The sequence below is a fragment of the Takifugu rubripes genome, chromosome 1 (assembly GCF_901000725.2).
Source record: "Takifugu rubripes chromosome 1, fTakRub1.2, whole genome shotgun sequence".
In the NCBI taxonomy this organism is placed as follows: Eukaryota; Metazoa; Chordata; class Actinopteri; order Tetraodontiformes; family Tetraodontidae; genus Takifugu; species Takifugu rubripes.
The window spans coordinates 17,752,071-17,767,949 of record NC_042285.1 but is presented as its reverse complement, the minus strand read 5'-3'; the positions used below and the strand labels follow the sequence as shown (position 1 = coordinate 17,767,949).

The 15,879-nt window shown below is 42.6% G+C and overlaps 1 protein-coding gene across 4 annotated transcripts; it reads left to right on the top strand.

The window, feature by feature from the left end:
- The first annotated feature begins 5,970 nt into the window (after positions 1–5,970).
- Positions 5,971–15,055, top strand: LOC115250647 (nectin-1-like). Of its 4 annotated transcripts, none has more exons than XM_029839958.1 (8): positions 5,971–6,128; positions 6,639–6,980; positions 7,296–7,595; positions 9,040–9,133; positions 13,206–13,360; positions 14,072–14,171; positions 14,257–14,338; positions 14,427–15,055. In XM_029839958.1, exons 1-8 carry the CDS (start codon positions 6,059–6,061, stop codon positions 14,442–14,444), a joined length of 1,161 nt encoding a protein of 386 aa, XP_029695818.1. In that variant the 5' UTR covers positions 5,971–6,058; the 3' UTR covers positions 14,445–15,055. The 4 variants fall into 4 exon arrangements, with proteins under 4 accessions (XP_029695818.1, XP_029695935.1, XP_029695894.1 ...); XM_029840075.1 differs by lacking the exon at positions 14,427–15,055 and adding an exon at positions 13,723–13,745; XM_029840034.1 differs by having other exon boundaries at positions 5,982–6,113.
- Positions 15,056–15,879: the final 824 nt, after the last annotated feature.

The following is a 15,879-nucleotide window of genomic DNA, read 5'->3' as shown; positions in this document are numbered from 1 at the left end:
ATGAAGCTCTAGTGGATTTCATAGTGAAAGATTCCCAGCCTTTCACTGTGGTGTCTGATCCTGGCTTCCGTGCTCTGGTGGCTAAACTGGATCCCACATGCACCCTTCCATCAAGGCAGACAGTTAAAGCCATGGTGGAGAGGAGGTATGTGGAAGAAAAGGAGAAGGCCAAGGCAGCCCTGCAGAATGTTGACAGTGTCAGCTTGACCGCAGATATGTGGACCTCCATCAACATGGATGCGTATCTCGCCGTCACCTGTCATGCTATTCATGCAGGGGAACTCTCCACCACCCTGGTGGGAGTTCGGCCTTTTCCTATCAGTCACACAGCAGAGAACATCGCTGGAACTGCTCGAGAGCTTTCAAGGGAATGGGCTCTTGAAGAGAAGGTGAGGTGCTTGGTGACTGATGCAGCAGCAAATATGATTGCTGAGGCAAATATTCTGCGGGTGCGGCACGCTGTCTGCCTGGCTCACGCACTAAACTTAACTGTCAAAAAGGCCATGGATGCTACTCCTGGGCTAGATAATATAAGATCAAAAACGAGGCGGATGATCACCTATTTTAAATCAAGCACCACCGCTAAAGAGAAGCTGCAGCAGATCCAGGTGCAAATGGGCCGTCCTGTCACAAAACTTATAATTGAAGTAGACACAAGATGGAATAGCACTTATGAGATGCTGCAGCGTCTTTATGAGCAGAGGGATGCAGCTGCCGCTGCTCTGACCACTCTGCCCACAGATTTGGACCTATTGACTGCAAATGACTTTGAGTGTGCATCTGAGTGTATGAAGATACCGTCACCTTTTCATGCTGCCACCGTAGAGCTCTCACATGAAAAGAGGGTGTCGGGATCAAAAATAACACCCCTGATAAAAATGCTGAAGCATGCTTTGAGTGAGCTGATGGCACAGAACTCAAACAAAATGGCAAAAGACCTTGGCATAAACCTCAATAGAATTATGAATGATAAACTCAGTGGGATAGAAACCACAAGCATCTTCTCTTTATCATCATTACTTGACCCAAGATTTAAAACACTCGGATTCCAAAGCCCTTCAAATGCCGAGTCAGCTGTGCACCGGTTAAAATCGGAGTGTGCGGCATTGTTGCGGAATGCACCCACCCAAGAGGACCCGCCGTCCACTTCAACAGCACAACCAGAACCAGCTGCTTCTTCCCAAGGTACAAAAATGATAGAATTTGGATCAATAGATTTATTTGCATTGATTCATGTACAGACTAAACTTTATGTAATGTTTTATTTTAAGTCATTGATCTGTGGAAGCTGTTGGACAGGGATGCTGAAGAAGCAAGAGCGTCCAGGAATGCCACCGCTGATGCCATAGTGGAGGTGCAGCGTTATCTGTCAGCCCCTCCACTTGAACGATCACAGGACCCTCTGGTGTACTGGACAACAAACAAAGCCCTGTACCACCTGGCAAACCAGTACCTCGCAACACCAGCATCCTCTGTGCCCTGCGAGAGGGTGTTTTCTAAAGCTGGGGAAATAGTTTCAAAAAAGAGAAACCGCCTCAAACCCTCGACTGTGGAGAAACTGTTGCTTTTAAATAAAAATGCACAGCGCACCTTAGGCCCATACCCCCCACCTGTTCCTAAAATATATATAAAAATAATATAATAATAATACAACATCAAAAGTGCACGCTTGCTGGGTCATCAACCTTTTGCATGGCTGCAGTACAACCAATGCGCCAGCAGATGGCCCCCGCGTTCGAAATGATTGAAGCTTCGAGTAATAAACCAATTTTCAACACAATGGTTCAAAACCCATCACGGACAGGGACAGGAAGAGGATGGACAGACTGGTAAGGAGGGCCAGCTCTGTCCTGGGATGTCCCCTGGACTCGGTGGAGGTGGTGGGAAACGGAAGGATGATGGCTAAGCTGTCATCCATGTTGAACAACACGTCCCCCCCCCCCTACAGGACACCCTGACAGCACTGGGCAGCTCCTTCAGTGAGCGGCTGCTCCACCCTCGCTGTGTGAAGGAGAGGTATCGCAGATCTTTCCTGCCGGCTGCTGTCAGACTGCACAATAAACATAACGCCCGCTAGCACAACCTGAATATTATATATTCTCATATGTATATTGTATTCACCCTCTGTACTATGTACAGGTATACAGAGGCCGAGTATCCATTTATATGGATTATTGTAAATATACATCCTCTTTGTATATTCCAAATCCCGTTCTATTTGATTTTATCTTATTTTTCTCTGAGTGCTCTTGCTGCTGTTGTTGCACTGTAAATTTCCCCGTGTGGGACAATAAAGGATCTGAATCTGAATCTGAAAAGGGTTCGAAGCCTCATGAAGCCTCATTTGGACATCACTAGATAACACAAGGTGAAGGGCTGGAGCTCTCTGTGGGCTGGATTGTTCCACATGCTGAAACATGTGGAACAATCTGGCACCAGAGACAAAGAGGCTGAAGTAGGAGCCAATTAGGCAGAAGGAGCTGCAGGAGTGCCAGAGGCTCAGCTCCCAGAGATCAGCCCGCCCCTAAATGCTGCTCCTGCAGGTAGAGGAGGAGGTGAGAAGTCTGAGGGACAACCAAAACAGAACCACAACAGAGGACATGATCAGCACGCTCAGATTTCTCCCACTGAGAAAACGCTAATGTCAGTGAACAGAACCACGTGTGGACCAGAAGCCGGACTCAGACCTGTTCAGCTGTACTTTTTTATTGCTGCTTCAACAGAGGTGGAACTTTGGATCATTAAACTGATTCTATGTTACATGAACCCTTTAATGACAGCAATCTAACTAAATTTCAATCAAAATACAGAAAAGCATAAATATTTAAGACAGAAAAGGAAAAACCACTGTTGTTCTTGTAACTAGTATTTAACACCTCAAACGGCCGTTCTGTTCTGAAGGCCTATAGACCGTAGATTGAATTGAGCCTCTCCACGTAGCGACTCCTCTTCCTGTTCTCTGGCCAACTGGTTGTTCTCATCTGTGGTTCTGTGGTCACCTGCAGAGACAAGAGACATGACACTAAATGCACGTGCTTCCTGAGAGACAGAAGTAAAGCACTAAAGCCTCTAAAATATATGAATAACCACTGACCTCCCCTCCTGAACCAGGTTCAAACTGATCCTCTACTGGATTCTTTGACAACACGCGTTTTCTGAAGAGACAGAAAGTGACAATTCCATCTATTAGTGATTCACTTAACTGCTGGACAGACAGTTGCAGAGTTTCCAGCTGATTCTACACTCACTTTTCACACATATGGACTCAAATGCAACCATTTAATCAGCAAATCAAACACAGGAAATCAGAGTAGAAAGTATTTCTCCCTCATATTTTCCTTTATATCATTTTTTGCATGATGAATGAGCATCATAAAAACAAACTAGAAGAATTAATGTTGACCATCTAAACAGATGCAATGTTTGTGGTTAAACAAATACTCAATTGAACCGAGTATTTATGCACCTTTGGTTGCAATACTGAGTTTGTGTTGATGCTTCCGGATCAGGTTTGCACGTCTACACATGATTATTTTACTCCACTATGATAAAACTGTCAGCTTTTTTACAGACAAGTTCTCTTTTCAAACACATTGACCTTGTTTCATCCAGTCTGATCTGGTCAGTGGTTTTGAGTGCGACCACCTACAGAGACAAGAAATGACACCAAAGGTACAGACAACTACACACCGCCGGAGTCACCAGAAAGAAAAGTGAAACAATCAAAAGTCTCTGATGACAGAAGTGAATGAAGTTAAATTCATGCTAAAACCTGGCAAATAATGTGAAGTGTTTTGCACGTTTAAAATTGGATTTTTAAATATATAATACTTCACAGAACACATTTGTAAAACAGCAAGATTTCATGAACCAGCTCCAAAAGCTGTATTTTTACAGATAAAAACTACAGCCAGTTTATCAAAGTATACGTGGATGCATCCAAATCCAATGAATCACTGAATATTTAGCGGTGTACACAGGTGAGCCAGTGGACTCTAGATGGTATTGGATAAGAGAAATCAGACCAAGTAATGTCCTCGTGGAGTCAGATTCTGGTCGTGCATTGGTCAGCATTAAACACAACCAGTCAGAATCTAGACAAGATATAATATTGGAGATATCACATAAGCTACAAGGAACAAAGAGAGCAGAAGTAGAGGCTAAAATCATTTAGGTCCCAGCACAGAGGAATTACAGGCAATGAAACGTCGAGTAGGTTAGGCAAGAGTGCAACAAGAAAAGAACAACTATCAAAATCTGCCACATATAGTAAAGATGAGATTAAACATATAGTCAGAGATGAACAAGAAGTAGCAGAAGCATTGGGATGAAGTGTCCCAGCTCAGCCCCCGTAGAGAGCAGGAAGAACGTATCCAGGAAGAGGGTTACTGGGGACTCCCAGCTGGGACAGTTATCATTACATTCAGGTTTGAGTCAGGCTTCCATCATGATACTCGTGGAATAATAACAGGTTCCACACTCAGACTTAGACTTAAGAGCTTCCTCTTTGAAAAAGTTTAATATCACTAATTCTGTAGTTGCAGTTACTATCCTAGACAGACAAATGATCATACTTAGGGGGTCGTCTAATTATTAGGTTAAAATCTAGGTTATGCTGCTATAGGCCGAGGCTGCCGGGGTCCAAAACATGATTAAAGATTTATATCATCCAAAAATATAATCCAATAATTGCTGTGTAATTCTGAGAGGACAAAAGTGACAATAGACATCGAATACTATCCAACTTCCAAAGAATAGTTTGATTTTCACAAAAATTAACAGTTTTAATTGATATTTTTGTTGTCAGACAAGCTCTCACAGAACCAAACAGGACTACTGGGCCCCGCTGCCTTTTCCTCAAACACCCAATCAAACTCCCTCATATCCTTGCCACTCTGTCACCTTTAAACCCCAAACTCCTCTTTTTTGTTCTCTCTTTCTCCCAACTGATTTGTAGAACTCCCTTAGTAGGATCACCTCTTAAATTAATCCAGTAATCAGCTGGTCGTTGCTTCCTCCTCAGCCACAGTGGCATTTCTCCTGCCTCCACCTGGAGCGTGAACACAGGTGAAGTGTTGGCAGGCACATTCCAAGTGTTCGTGCCTGGATCATATCCATCTATCCAGTTAGTACTGACTGGTGTTCCATAAACTGTGCTCCCATAGTTTATTCAAGACCTCATCAAACTATGTCATGGATATAAAATCAGTGAAAAGAAATCTCACCACTTTTTTTACATGTATTTACCACCTGACTGATTCCTCCAGCTCAGCCTCTGATCAAAGTAAATACCAAGGAAATGGAAACTCTCAAGCCTTTCTAACACATTCCCATCCATCTTTAAATTGCACTCTCCAATCATCTTCTTGTAAAGAACATCACTTTTGTCGATTCAGATGAAAACATAAAACTTCATTTATTCCCCATCTTTCAGTAATAGCCACATAACATCTGAGTATTTGTGAATATATTGTTGATCATTTATGACAATAAGTAGGGCATTTCCTGCTCCTCAGCAGTGTAACATTTTCAGTGGAGTATCGCCTTAATAACTCTGCTCTAACCCTCACTGAGAGTTCTCATTTTAAAAGAACCCAATAAAACATGAATAATGGCTCTATTGATCAGAGTCGTTGGGAATGTGGCCTTCAAACTGGGTGAGTGGCTCCAGCACCAGGAACATCTGAGATCTCTGTCCAGAAGAGAGCAGCACTGGGAACAGCTAAGATACGGTGCAGCAGCCTCAAGTTCCCAGGCCTCTGGTCGAGGACGAGAGGAGGAAGAGAGCACCCCAGAGAAAATGGAGGATTGGGGGATCTTCTATAAAGATGGAGACAACATCAAAGCAAAAGTGTGATTTATGAGTGATGCAGTTTAGTCATACAAACTAAACTGTATTAATAACCTGTTGTTATTATTTCAGTGCGTATCGAGGAGCACGTGAACCTCTCTGTCTGCGATCATGGGAAGTGACGTCACCCTGAAGAAGGCGTGTCCTCCCCTGTACTGATACAAAGAAGCACAAACCAAAAGAAGTTTCCTCCATGTTTGGTTGATTATGTGTTTTTACCGCAACATCATCATATTTGCGGTGGGCTTCCTGATGATCCTGGGTACGACTGTCGGAGGTATCAGCTTGTTATTTGCTATTGTGACTGTAGAAGCCATGAATGTAGGCCCACGATGTATTTTGGTAGAGTTTAGGGGTTATTGTTTTGTGATGATGGAGATATAATTTGTTCTCATCGCGGGTAGCGGGTCACATGGCGAGCTGGCGATATATGTGCACCCTCCCCGTTATCCCGAAAGGGGAAAAGCGGTTAAGAGGAGATTATTGTGACTCCAAACGCTTCTTCGTCATTGCTGAGTGAGAGAGCACTGCTCCATCAACTCGAATGCAGAAACAAGAGACAGTTATATTTATTTCATTATTCCAGGTGAATTTATTACCTTCCTTCTTCCAAACCACCTGCCAGACTGTGAACCCACACCCACCCACCTCGCAAACAAACATATGTATCTGTTGCATTCTTTTCCCAGTTAGTCTGTGAATTTCTTTATTTTGGACATTTTCCATTTCAGCCTGTGTGTTGCTGATTAAATCAGATTTGAATGAGACTTTTATCTCTATCTTTCAGCCCCGTCTGTGGTTGGAAGGGACGTATCGGTCATTCAAGGAGAAACAGGTGTCTTATTGTGCAGTGTCATCGACACCAATGACTCTGTGTCTCAGATATCATGGGAGAAGCGTACTAGAGGTCAACCTCAGGATTCAGAATTCGTTACCATTATGCCAAAATCTGGACTAAAAGTTATAAATGGAGGTGGTGACCGAGTCAAATTCATTGGAAACTTTGATGATAAAAATGGATCTTTGGAGCTGTCCGGCATCACACTGATGGATGAAGGAACCTACACTTGTGCCTTCTCTTTGTTCCCCGGTGCAACTCAGCAGAAAACGATATCTCTAAATGTTTTTGGTATGTACAGTATATTTGTGTGTCTGAAGCCTCTCTCACATGTGCACTCCAGAGAATGTTTAGAGCTGTGTTTGCTTCAACATCAGCTCCACCAGAAAATTCTGAAACTGAACCAACTAGCTACAATTCAATGTCAATTCAAGAGTCCCCTCTCAGTGATCATAATGGTGGGTGCATGAACCAGAATACAATGTAGTAAACGATCATCTGGTGCACGACTTCAGGAATAGAGTGCACGTGTGAAAGGAGCCAGAGAGTGAAAGTCAGTCTCTGAAGTGACTTGTTTGACATTGGTGTGAACTGTAATCCTTCTAGTGCCTCCGGTTTCAAGCCTAGTTGACAATCATCCTGTTTTGGGTGATAAGGAGGTTTCCCTCGCTACCTGCACAGCTGCTGGTTCCAAACCACCTGCAACTGTGTCTTGGCTCTTTGGTAATTTACCAGGGAATCTCACAACTTTTAGCAATGCTATTGAGCACCAGAATGGAACAGTAACTACCGTTAGCTCGCTTGTTGGAGTCCCATCCAGAGAACTCGATCAACAGTTGGTCCAGTGTGTCGTCACCAGTAAAGCCACTAAAGACCAAACTCTGCCCTTCACCATACAGATTTACTGTGAGTATTAATATTCCTCTAAACACCAATTTCTCACTCACACTCTTACCTCACATTGTGACGATAGGAACAGTGTAGTAAAAGAACTGAACATGTTCTGTTTATTGTGTTAGATGCAGAGAAGCTTCCAGTTGTGGTAAAATAAATCGTCAAATCACTATGAATAGACCTCTCTACTTTTTAAAATGTCTTAATTTTTCTTTTAACTAGATTTACAGTGGGCTGTCAAATGATTACATTTTGGAGGAGATTAATGTCATTGTATCTGTGGATTATGGTGAATCAATATTCAAAAATATGGCAGATTCCACTCTGTTGTTTCAGAAATAGACCAAACATCATATTTGGATAAATACATGCACAAGAGCCTTAAAGCCCAACGAGCACAGGTCAGCCTTGAGACAGTACTTCAAGCTTGTTGTGCTTCAGAGACATTAAAACTTTGTGCAAATGACCATGTATTTACTAATGCATCCCTTTGTTTTTCTTTTCCTTGAACCTATTAAGTGGACCAGCATGTTCTTCTAGAGAAACTTGTGGGCACCTTTGTGAAAAATTATTTAATGGCTTAAACAAGTGTCTTGGTCCACGCACAAGCACAGATGTTTAAAAATGAATATGAGACCGTGTTGTAGTCCAGAGCCACATGTATATTACACTGTAAAGAGAACTAAGCTAAAGTCTGTGAAATCTTTTGAGTTTTTACTTTGTTCCCTGTCAAATTAGGGAACACAGTGAGCTGCAGTCCTGGCTGGCTTATTTTTTATTATACATGTAAAATACGTGTTAATTTATCTCTAACGCCTCCAACCGTTTCCTGTGGTTTCGCAACGCCAGTTAAAAAAGGAAACACATTTATCCGTCAGCTTTGTGTCCTTGAAACACCACGAAAGACGTGTAGATAAGTAACGAACTCCAACAACCGTTTTATGCAGTGGCAGGTGCAGATAAACGACAGTTAAGGGAAAAAGGGCAGCTGCTCTCAACAGTGCCTGTGTTTGTACAGTGAGTGACTGTTAACCAGAGTGATGAAGCAGATAACACGACCCGTATGTTCCCTTATATGTGTGGGATGTTTTACAGCCTAGCTCATGTGACGTCACTACACACATGTCACAGCTGAGTGGCAACATGGATATACAGTATTATTAGTGCAATCACAGCATAAATGAAGTCTGAAGAGTTGGCAATGCATCAACACATTTATCCTTTGACTTTTCTACTACACTCACAATAAATAATAACACTTGTTATATGTCACTTTTTAAAATGACAGAAGTTCTTCACACATCATAGTAATTAAGTAAATATAGTATAATTAGTAAATAGGGTACATGTCGTGCCTCAGTCCAGAGGGAAGCCATGCAAAGGGTGATCCATTGTTCTGAAATGAACTCTGTATGTTTTTACTTGCAGCAATAACACAGCCTTTTTGTTTTTATAGTTCCTCCCTCTGAAGTGAATATCAATGAGCAACCAGATGGTTCTTTTTCCTGTGACACTGCTGCCAAGCCAATGCCAGAGATTGTCTGGACCAGGTAGAGTGGTTGCAACCAACATCTGTTCATTTCTCTCAAAGAAAAACCTTGTTCCTGTCTGATGAAAAAGGCCAGTATTGATAATGGCTGATCAGGTTCAGCCTCACTCTCACCGTCACTATGGACTTGGATGAATAAATGCCCTCGTAGCCTATTCTTGAGGCTTTATATAAACTACGTTGTGACCATGACCTGGATCATAAATCCCTGCACTATGAAAGTAGGGACAAGTTCCAGCTCGTCCTCTTTAAGTTTCTTACTTTGGAGACCAAAAATAAATTGACATACCATAATGATTCCACCTTAAAATTTACCCGGTGTGGTGCAGGCACCTTGTGTCTCTGTGAATTGAGGTCTGCTGTCCAACACCACAATAAGCACATTTAAACCAGAGTGTTGAAGTTTAACATGTATATAAACAGATGTGCAATAATTACATTAAAAACCTGTGTGATAATAACTGTTCATTAAGACGTATTAAAACTATGCAATAATATATGTGCAAGAATACATTCACACATGTGAAACAATGCTCACTTCTGCAAATGGATAAACATGGCTCATTCCTAAATAGCACTATTGTAAATAGCTTTTCTGCACATCTTCTCTTTCGTTCAGTGCTCCTGTTGTTGCAGGCCCTTCATCCTGTAGTTGTTGTGTCCTTTGTTCATTTTATTTATTTATGTGTTATATTTCATGATTGGTTCATGAGCTAGGTCACTGGAAGTCCTCGTTTCCATTGCTTAATAGTAACAGCATGCTGGAAACAGACAGGTGAAATCTGCATCAATGGCGGTGAGTAGTCTTGTCCATCAGTCAGTGTGAAAGAGGTTTGTGGACAAAGCAGCAAATGGACTTGAGTCTTTTCTTTCTTTTGGCAGAGTTGGTTATCTGAGACTTGTTGATGTTGATTAAGGGATTCTTGGGCTCTCTGGCAGCTGAGTTGATCCGCCCTTCATCCTCACCTGTGGAAGTGGGGCTTTTCTTCATGCAACAGAAGGATGGTCCTCTGCGGTGGTAGAGTGACCACCAGGGCCTGAATGAGATCACGGTGAAGAATAAATATCCCCCAACTCTGGCACCGTTCATGAGGCACAATTTCTCACCAAGCTTGATCTGAGGAGTGCCATCTCCTCATCTGTATCCAAGAATGAGACGAGTGGAAGACGGCTTTCGATAAGCCTCTTGGCCACTTGGTTTACCAGGTTATGCCTTTAGGTCTAACAATGCTTCCAGTCCTTGTTCATCGATGGGCTCTGGGATATGCTAAATGGATTCCTTTTCATGTACATTGAGCGTTTCCTTGGCTTCACAAACTTCTACGGTCAATTCATCTGAGACTACAGCAAGGTGGTGGCTACTTTGACGTGTCTGACATCTACCCTCAAGCTGTTCCAGTGGACCGACAAGGCTGAACAGCATTCATCCATTTGAAGTCCTTGTTCACCTCCTGTCCCTCTGGACCCCAGCCACCAGTTCATCGGGGGGTAGATGCTTCAGACATCGGGGTCAGTGCCGTCCTTTCCCAATGAGACCACACGGACCAGAAGCTTAATCTCTGTGCCTTCTTATTCAGTGACAAGCGACGGCTGAGGAAGATTACGATGTGGGAAATTGAGAACTCACCATTGTGGTGGTCTTGCAGGAATGGAGACGCTGGCTAGAGAGATCTGCCCATCTGTGCATGATATGAACTGATCACAAGATCCTTGCCTCAGGAACCCGAAGCAGCTGAATTCTCAGCAAGCATGACGGGCACACTTTCTGGGTCATTTTGAGTTCACCTTACTGACCAGGTCCCTTCCTGTCAGGAACCGGGCCCCTCCTGTTTAGTGTGTGCTGCCTCCTGGTCCAAAAGAAGGTGTGTGAGATGCAACAGACTGACCCAGGTTCCAGTGATGTTTCTCTCAACCGGCTTTTTGTTCTGGAGTCGGTTTGCTAAGATGTTCTGCAGTGAGGACATCCCTCCCAACTCGCCTGTCATCCTGTGTCTCGGCAGGACAGCCTGTCTCCTGGAGTTCTTTATTGCCTTTGCTGGAATGTGCCCATAACTCCTGTGTCCACCGTCACTGGGGTGTCTCCCTTCATGGCTACCCTGGGGGATCAGCCCCCTGGGGTCCCCCATTGCCTCTGTGCAAGCCAACGTATGGCGCTCTGGTAGTGTTTGGCCGCTTGCGAAACTCTCGGCAGTCCCAGAAGCAGGACAATCAGGGCAGAACTCTGGGCCCCTCCTGTTGGCCAGGCCAAAGTGTGTAGCTGTTCGCACACTTTTGACCACCTCCCCTTTGTGAACTGGCTCCTCATTTCATCGGCCCCTTTGAAGTGGATCAGATTGTGAACCCCTCTGCTGTGCACCTTAAGTTGCCTCCTCCCACAAGCTGCATCCCACCTTCCATCTGTACTGAAACCGGTTTCTGATCTTGTTCCTCCTTCCGATCTCCTCCTCCCCACACGTTATTGACAGCGGCCCTGCATATGCCATTTGACGTCTCTTGGATGTCCGTCAACGGGAACAAGGCCCCCAGTTCCTGGTTGACTGGCAGGGCTATTGTCCAGAGGAACAGTCGTGGCTTCCTCAGCACCACATCCTGGATGAGGGGCTGCTGAGAGCTATTTGACCAGGACAAGCCGGGTAAGGCGCCAGGCGGTGCCGTTGAGAGGGAGGTACTTTCATAATCTTGTGTTTGAGGTGCCTTTAGTGTTTGTTTTGGTGTGTTTGCCCTGTGCTTTACCTACCGGGAAAGAACTGCTCATTGTGGAACCGCCACACCTGCAGCTGATCTGGAGGATTTGAAGCCCTTGTTGATCAGCTCACCAGCATCAGATCTTTTCTTCTTTTCAGATCTGCCAGTGGTAGCCCGTGCTCATAAGACCTAAGAATCGGGATTTTCCCGAGAATATTTTGTTTCTTTCTCTTTCCTCCTGAGGTCAGCACTTCTCCTGATGCAAGGGCACTGTTCTCTTTGGCCTTTGTCACTCACTGATCTGCACCTTTTCATTGTTTCTTGTACCTTAACCTTTTACTCCAAGCTCTATCTACTCTCTTTCGGTCTGTCTAATGGCTTTCAGACTCTGTTCTTGTGCTTCCAATCAAACCTGCTTTTCTTCTTGCTCTCCGTTCTGCCATATGTGTGCTCTCTTTGTCAGTAATGACTGTTTACGTTAGCTTGGGGAGTTTACTCTGGCCTTACCCTGCCTTTTTATCTAAGGTGCTCAGTCCTCAGACCATTAAGTACTGGAGGTGGGTTCATCCTGTCTCCTATTCTCAGACAGAGTGAGACAAGCTGCTCATGTCCAGTTAGGTCATTATGTGTCTGTTTGACAAGTACTCAGCATCTGAGGAGGTCTCACTCTCAGCTTTTTGTCTGCAGTTGCAAGGCAAAGCTTGGTTATATGTTTCGTTTGTCACATTAGTTGGGTGATGTTATTTCACATGCTTATGCTGAAGGGGGGTTCCTGTGGGACATTTGTGCTGGGGCATCATGGTCTGCCCCCGGTATTTGTGCATTTTTACAGGGTTAACATTACCTGTTCAGCACCAGTAGGTGCTGCTCTGCTGTCTGTTGCTCAGCTTGGTTCAGGCAATCAATGTCCTCTGTTCCTTCTGAACCTTTTGGTACGAGTTATCCATTTAAGACCAGAGTGGTGGTCAGAGCGATATTGGAACAGATGGTGGGTTATGAATGTGACTGTGGGTCTGTGAAACTAAGGGATGGCATCACAATCATTGTTGCTCAGAACACTCCGAGGCGTTCAAGGTATGAGGACGGACTGGAAATGATCCCCACTTTATCCCCATGGCATGATGACCCGGCAATTACAATTCTCTACCTCTAATAATAATAATAATGGTATATGTCATTAACAAATTAGAGCTGTCAAAGGATCACATTTCTTCAATCACCATCACAGGATAACTGAAACATTTATGATTAAATTTAAAATTAAATTCAAATATAGGTACATCTATTTGTATAAGAGAAAGCAAAATGTAACTTTAATTGAACTCCTCAGTTGCCATTATTTTTCTGGTCTCTTGTTTCAATATTGAGGTTTATTTTGATGTTTTCAGGATTGATGGCTCATGGCCAGAGTCGTCTGTCACTGTTAAAGATGGAAGACTTAAGTTCTTGACCATGGATGCATCCCTGAATGGCCTTTACCAGTGTGAGGCTTCTAACAAATATGGCTCAAAGTACGGCCGCCTGTATGTCCACAATAATGCAGGTGAGCTTTGGTTTACAGTCTTCAGCTTTTATTTCCACTGTGGAGTTTCCATTTATTCTGTGTTTGACATGAACACATCGGAGAACTCACCCAGGCCCTGAAGCTCATAGAGCTTTAGACAGTCTTTTACCCAGAAACATGACAGGAACTTTAAACAACATGCACTATTCCTGCTAATCTCGTTGACCATATCTACACACACGTCAATATTCCCAGAATTGGATGTAATTATTGTAAAAGTTGAGGTGGAAGTGACGTCCCTAAAGGGTGCAATACTGAAAAAAGCAACCTTTGGATTTTGTGTGATCATCCTGCATATCTGGTGACATGTTTCTAACTGGTAAAACCTCTTTCTGCCACAGATGTTCTGCGTTTTGAAAACTTGGTGAGATTCTGTGTCTGAGACATCTTTGCTGATTAAAAAGATTTCTGTTTCAATAATTCAGATTCAATTTAATAATGTATTGAAACACAGTTATTTTAGATTGATTAGTTGTAGCAACATGATGTTTTAAGCATCTGCATCAGCTGGTCCTCACAACCTTTTTTGAAATTGTGACACGTATGGATTCATGCATAACTGTTCACCGAGCCTGGCACACAGATGCCCGGAGAATTAGAACCTACCGGAAACACACTTCTACTGGGTATTAGCTTAAAGTGTCACCATTTACTCTGACATTATAATGTCTTGAATCATGTCATCTACAGGTCATTGTACAGATTGTTGGACCTTGTTTGGCCTTTTAATTTCAATTATTGTTGTTGCGGTTGTGATCCGGTTCCTCTGCACATCTGGGAAACTTAACGGGTAAAATTTACAACAACACTGCACAAGCTCAAGTAAATATAAGTATATATGATGCAATCAAAGTAACATGTACATGTCTATGAAGCATACCATTACTCAGGCGCTGGCAAGCAGTCCAAACAATGGCCAGCACAACCACTAGAGAAGTTCCAGCAGGAATAGAAGCGGTATGAGTTATTTGTGTGTTTCATGCTGTTTGTTTTGTCTCCATTTTGTGTATTTTTGATGTTCAAATTAATGAAACTTTGTCTTTAGGAATCTGCCACCCTTTGAGATGAAGCTTGCAGTGATTCCTCTGGTTTGGTTCATGTTTAACCCTTTCACAAGTTTTAATAACCGTAGAATCTACAGCAGTTACATGTAGGTTACTGAAGGTCGAGAAGAAATTAGACCTGAAAATAAACATCATTTTACAAGGTACCGGTACCTAAGAAACCTGAAGTTAAGAGAAACCTCCATTAATTTATTTTGACATTAAGCATTCCGTTAATCTGGAAAAATGTTCATTGTACATTTATTTTCCAATAGCTTTTACATTTAGGTTATTTCTTCATTCAAGACATGTTTCAAAAGCTTTATGTTGTGGAAAAACATTGTTTTTTAAACTTGGATTTCTTGTGCTTTTTTTCTCTTTATGTTTGACATTACCGGTATTTAGTTTTTCAAGCTTTTTACACTTTTTTTTTTACTTCTACTTGTGTACCGTAATAATATTTGAGGTTTTGTTTATGCTGCACCCACGCTACCATTTTAATATAGCTTTAATTCCGTTTTTACCTGTTCTACTTGATTCCTATGACTACTTATTTTGATGCTAGTTTGTGGCAGCTACTCATACGTGTACTATGATCAGCATCACTATATGTATAAAAACTTGACAAATACTCTTCTGCTGTTTTCTGAAGCCCTTCATGACACACAGCCTCCAAAGTGTGTTGTCTTCTTTATTTTATATGACAAAAAGACGAGACGTGTTTCCAAGCAAAACGTCTTTACTCGTTCCAGCACATGTACCCCCTCCTACCGAGCATGCTGGGTAATGTAGTTGTCCTATTAAACACATAACACCACACAGAGCAGATTAAATAATGGGCAACACAAACCTACTAATTTTATCTGTTATGCCAGCTGGTTGAAGGTCATTCTTCTTTTCTCACAAGTTTCATTAAATCCACTCTGAAAGGTTCACAAGTCAAATCAGGAGGATTTCCATTTGAGTTTATAAATTGCCTTTGTGAGAAAAATAGATGAGTGCAGCTAGCAGGAAAGAAAGGATTATTTCTGTGTGTGGGAAATAGATCACACAAGGACAAGCATCATTTGTCCATTTGATCCTATCCATATGAGCCATTGTGAAATAATAAAGTTGTAATTTTCAAAATGTTGGATCATAACATCAATATTAATGATCATAAATTTATAGACTTTGAAATCCTCAATGGAAAGAGAGACTTAAAACCAAAACTCCACAAAATCCACCAGTGACATTTAGGAAGAAAACGTCAGTTGTTTAATTGTAGCTTCAGCACCAGAGAAAATTTCTATTCAAGACACTCTGGTAAAACCCTGCTGCTCTCACAAGAAGTCCATTGTGTATTTGACGGCAGCTGCCTTCTCAGTATAACACAGTTATCTATGGCATGTAAACCCTCTGGGAATGTAATGGGTGTAACCCGTGACTGAAAAAACCCCAACTTAATCTGTTGCT

Bases quoted from the DNA above. Each gene is read 5' to 3' on its own strand.
- LOC115250647 (XM_029839958.1), top strand. From the start codon at position 6,059: ATGTGTTTTTACCGCAACATCATCATATTTGCGGTGGGCTTCCTGATG. The intron at 6,129-6,638 runs GTATCAGCTTGT...TCTATCTTTCAG, and splicing joins CCTGGGTACGACTGTCGGAG to CCCCGTCTGTGGTTGGAAGG. The intron at 6,981-7,295 runs GTATGTACAGTA...TAATCCTTCTAG, and splicing joins GATATCTCTAAATGTTTTTG to TGCCTCCGGTTTCAAGCCTA.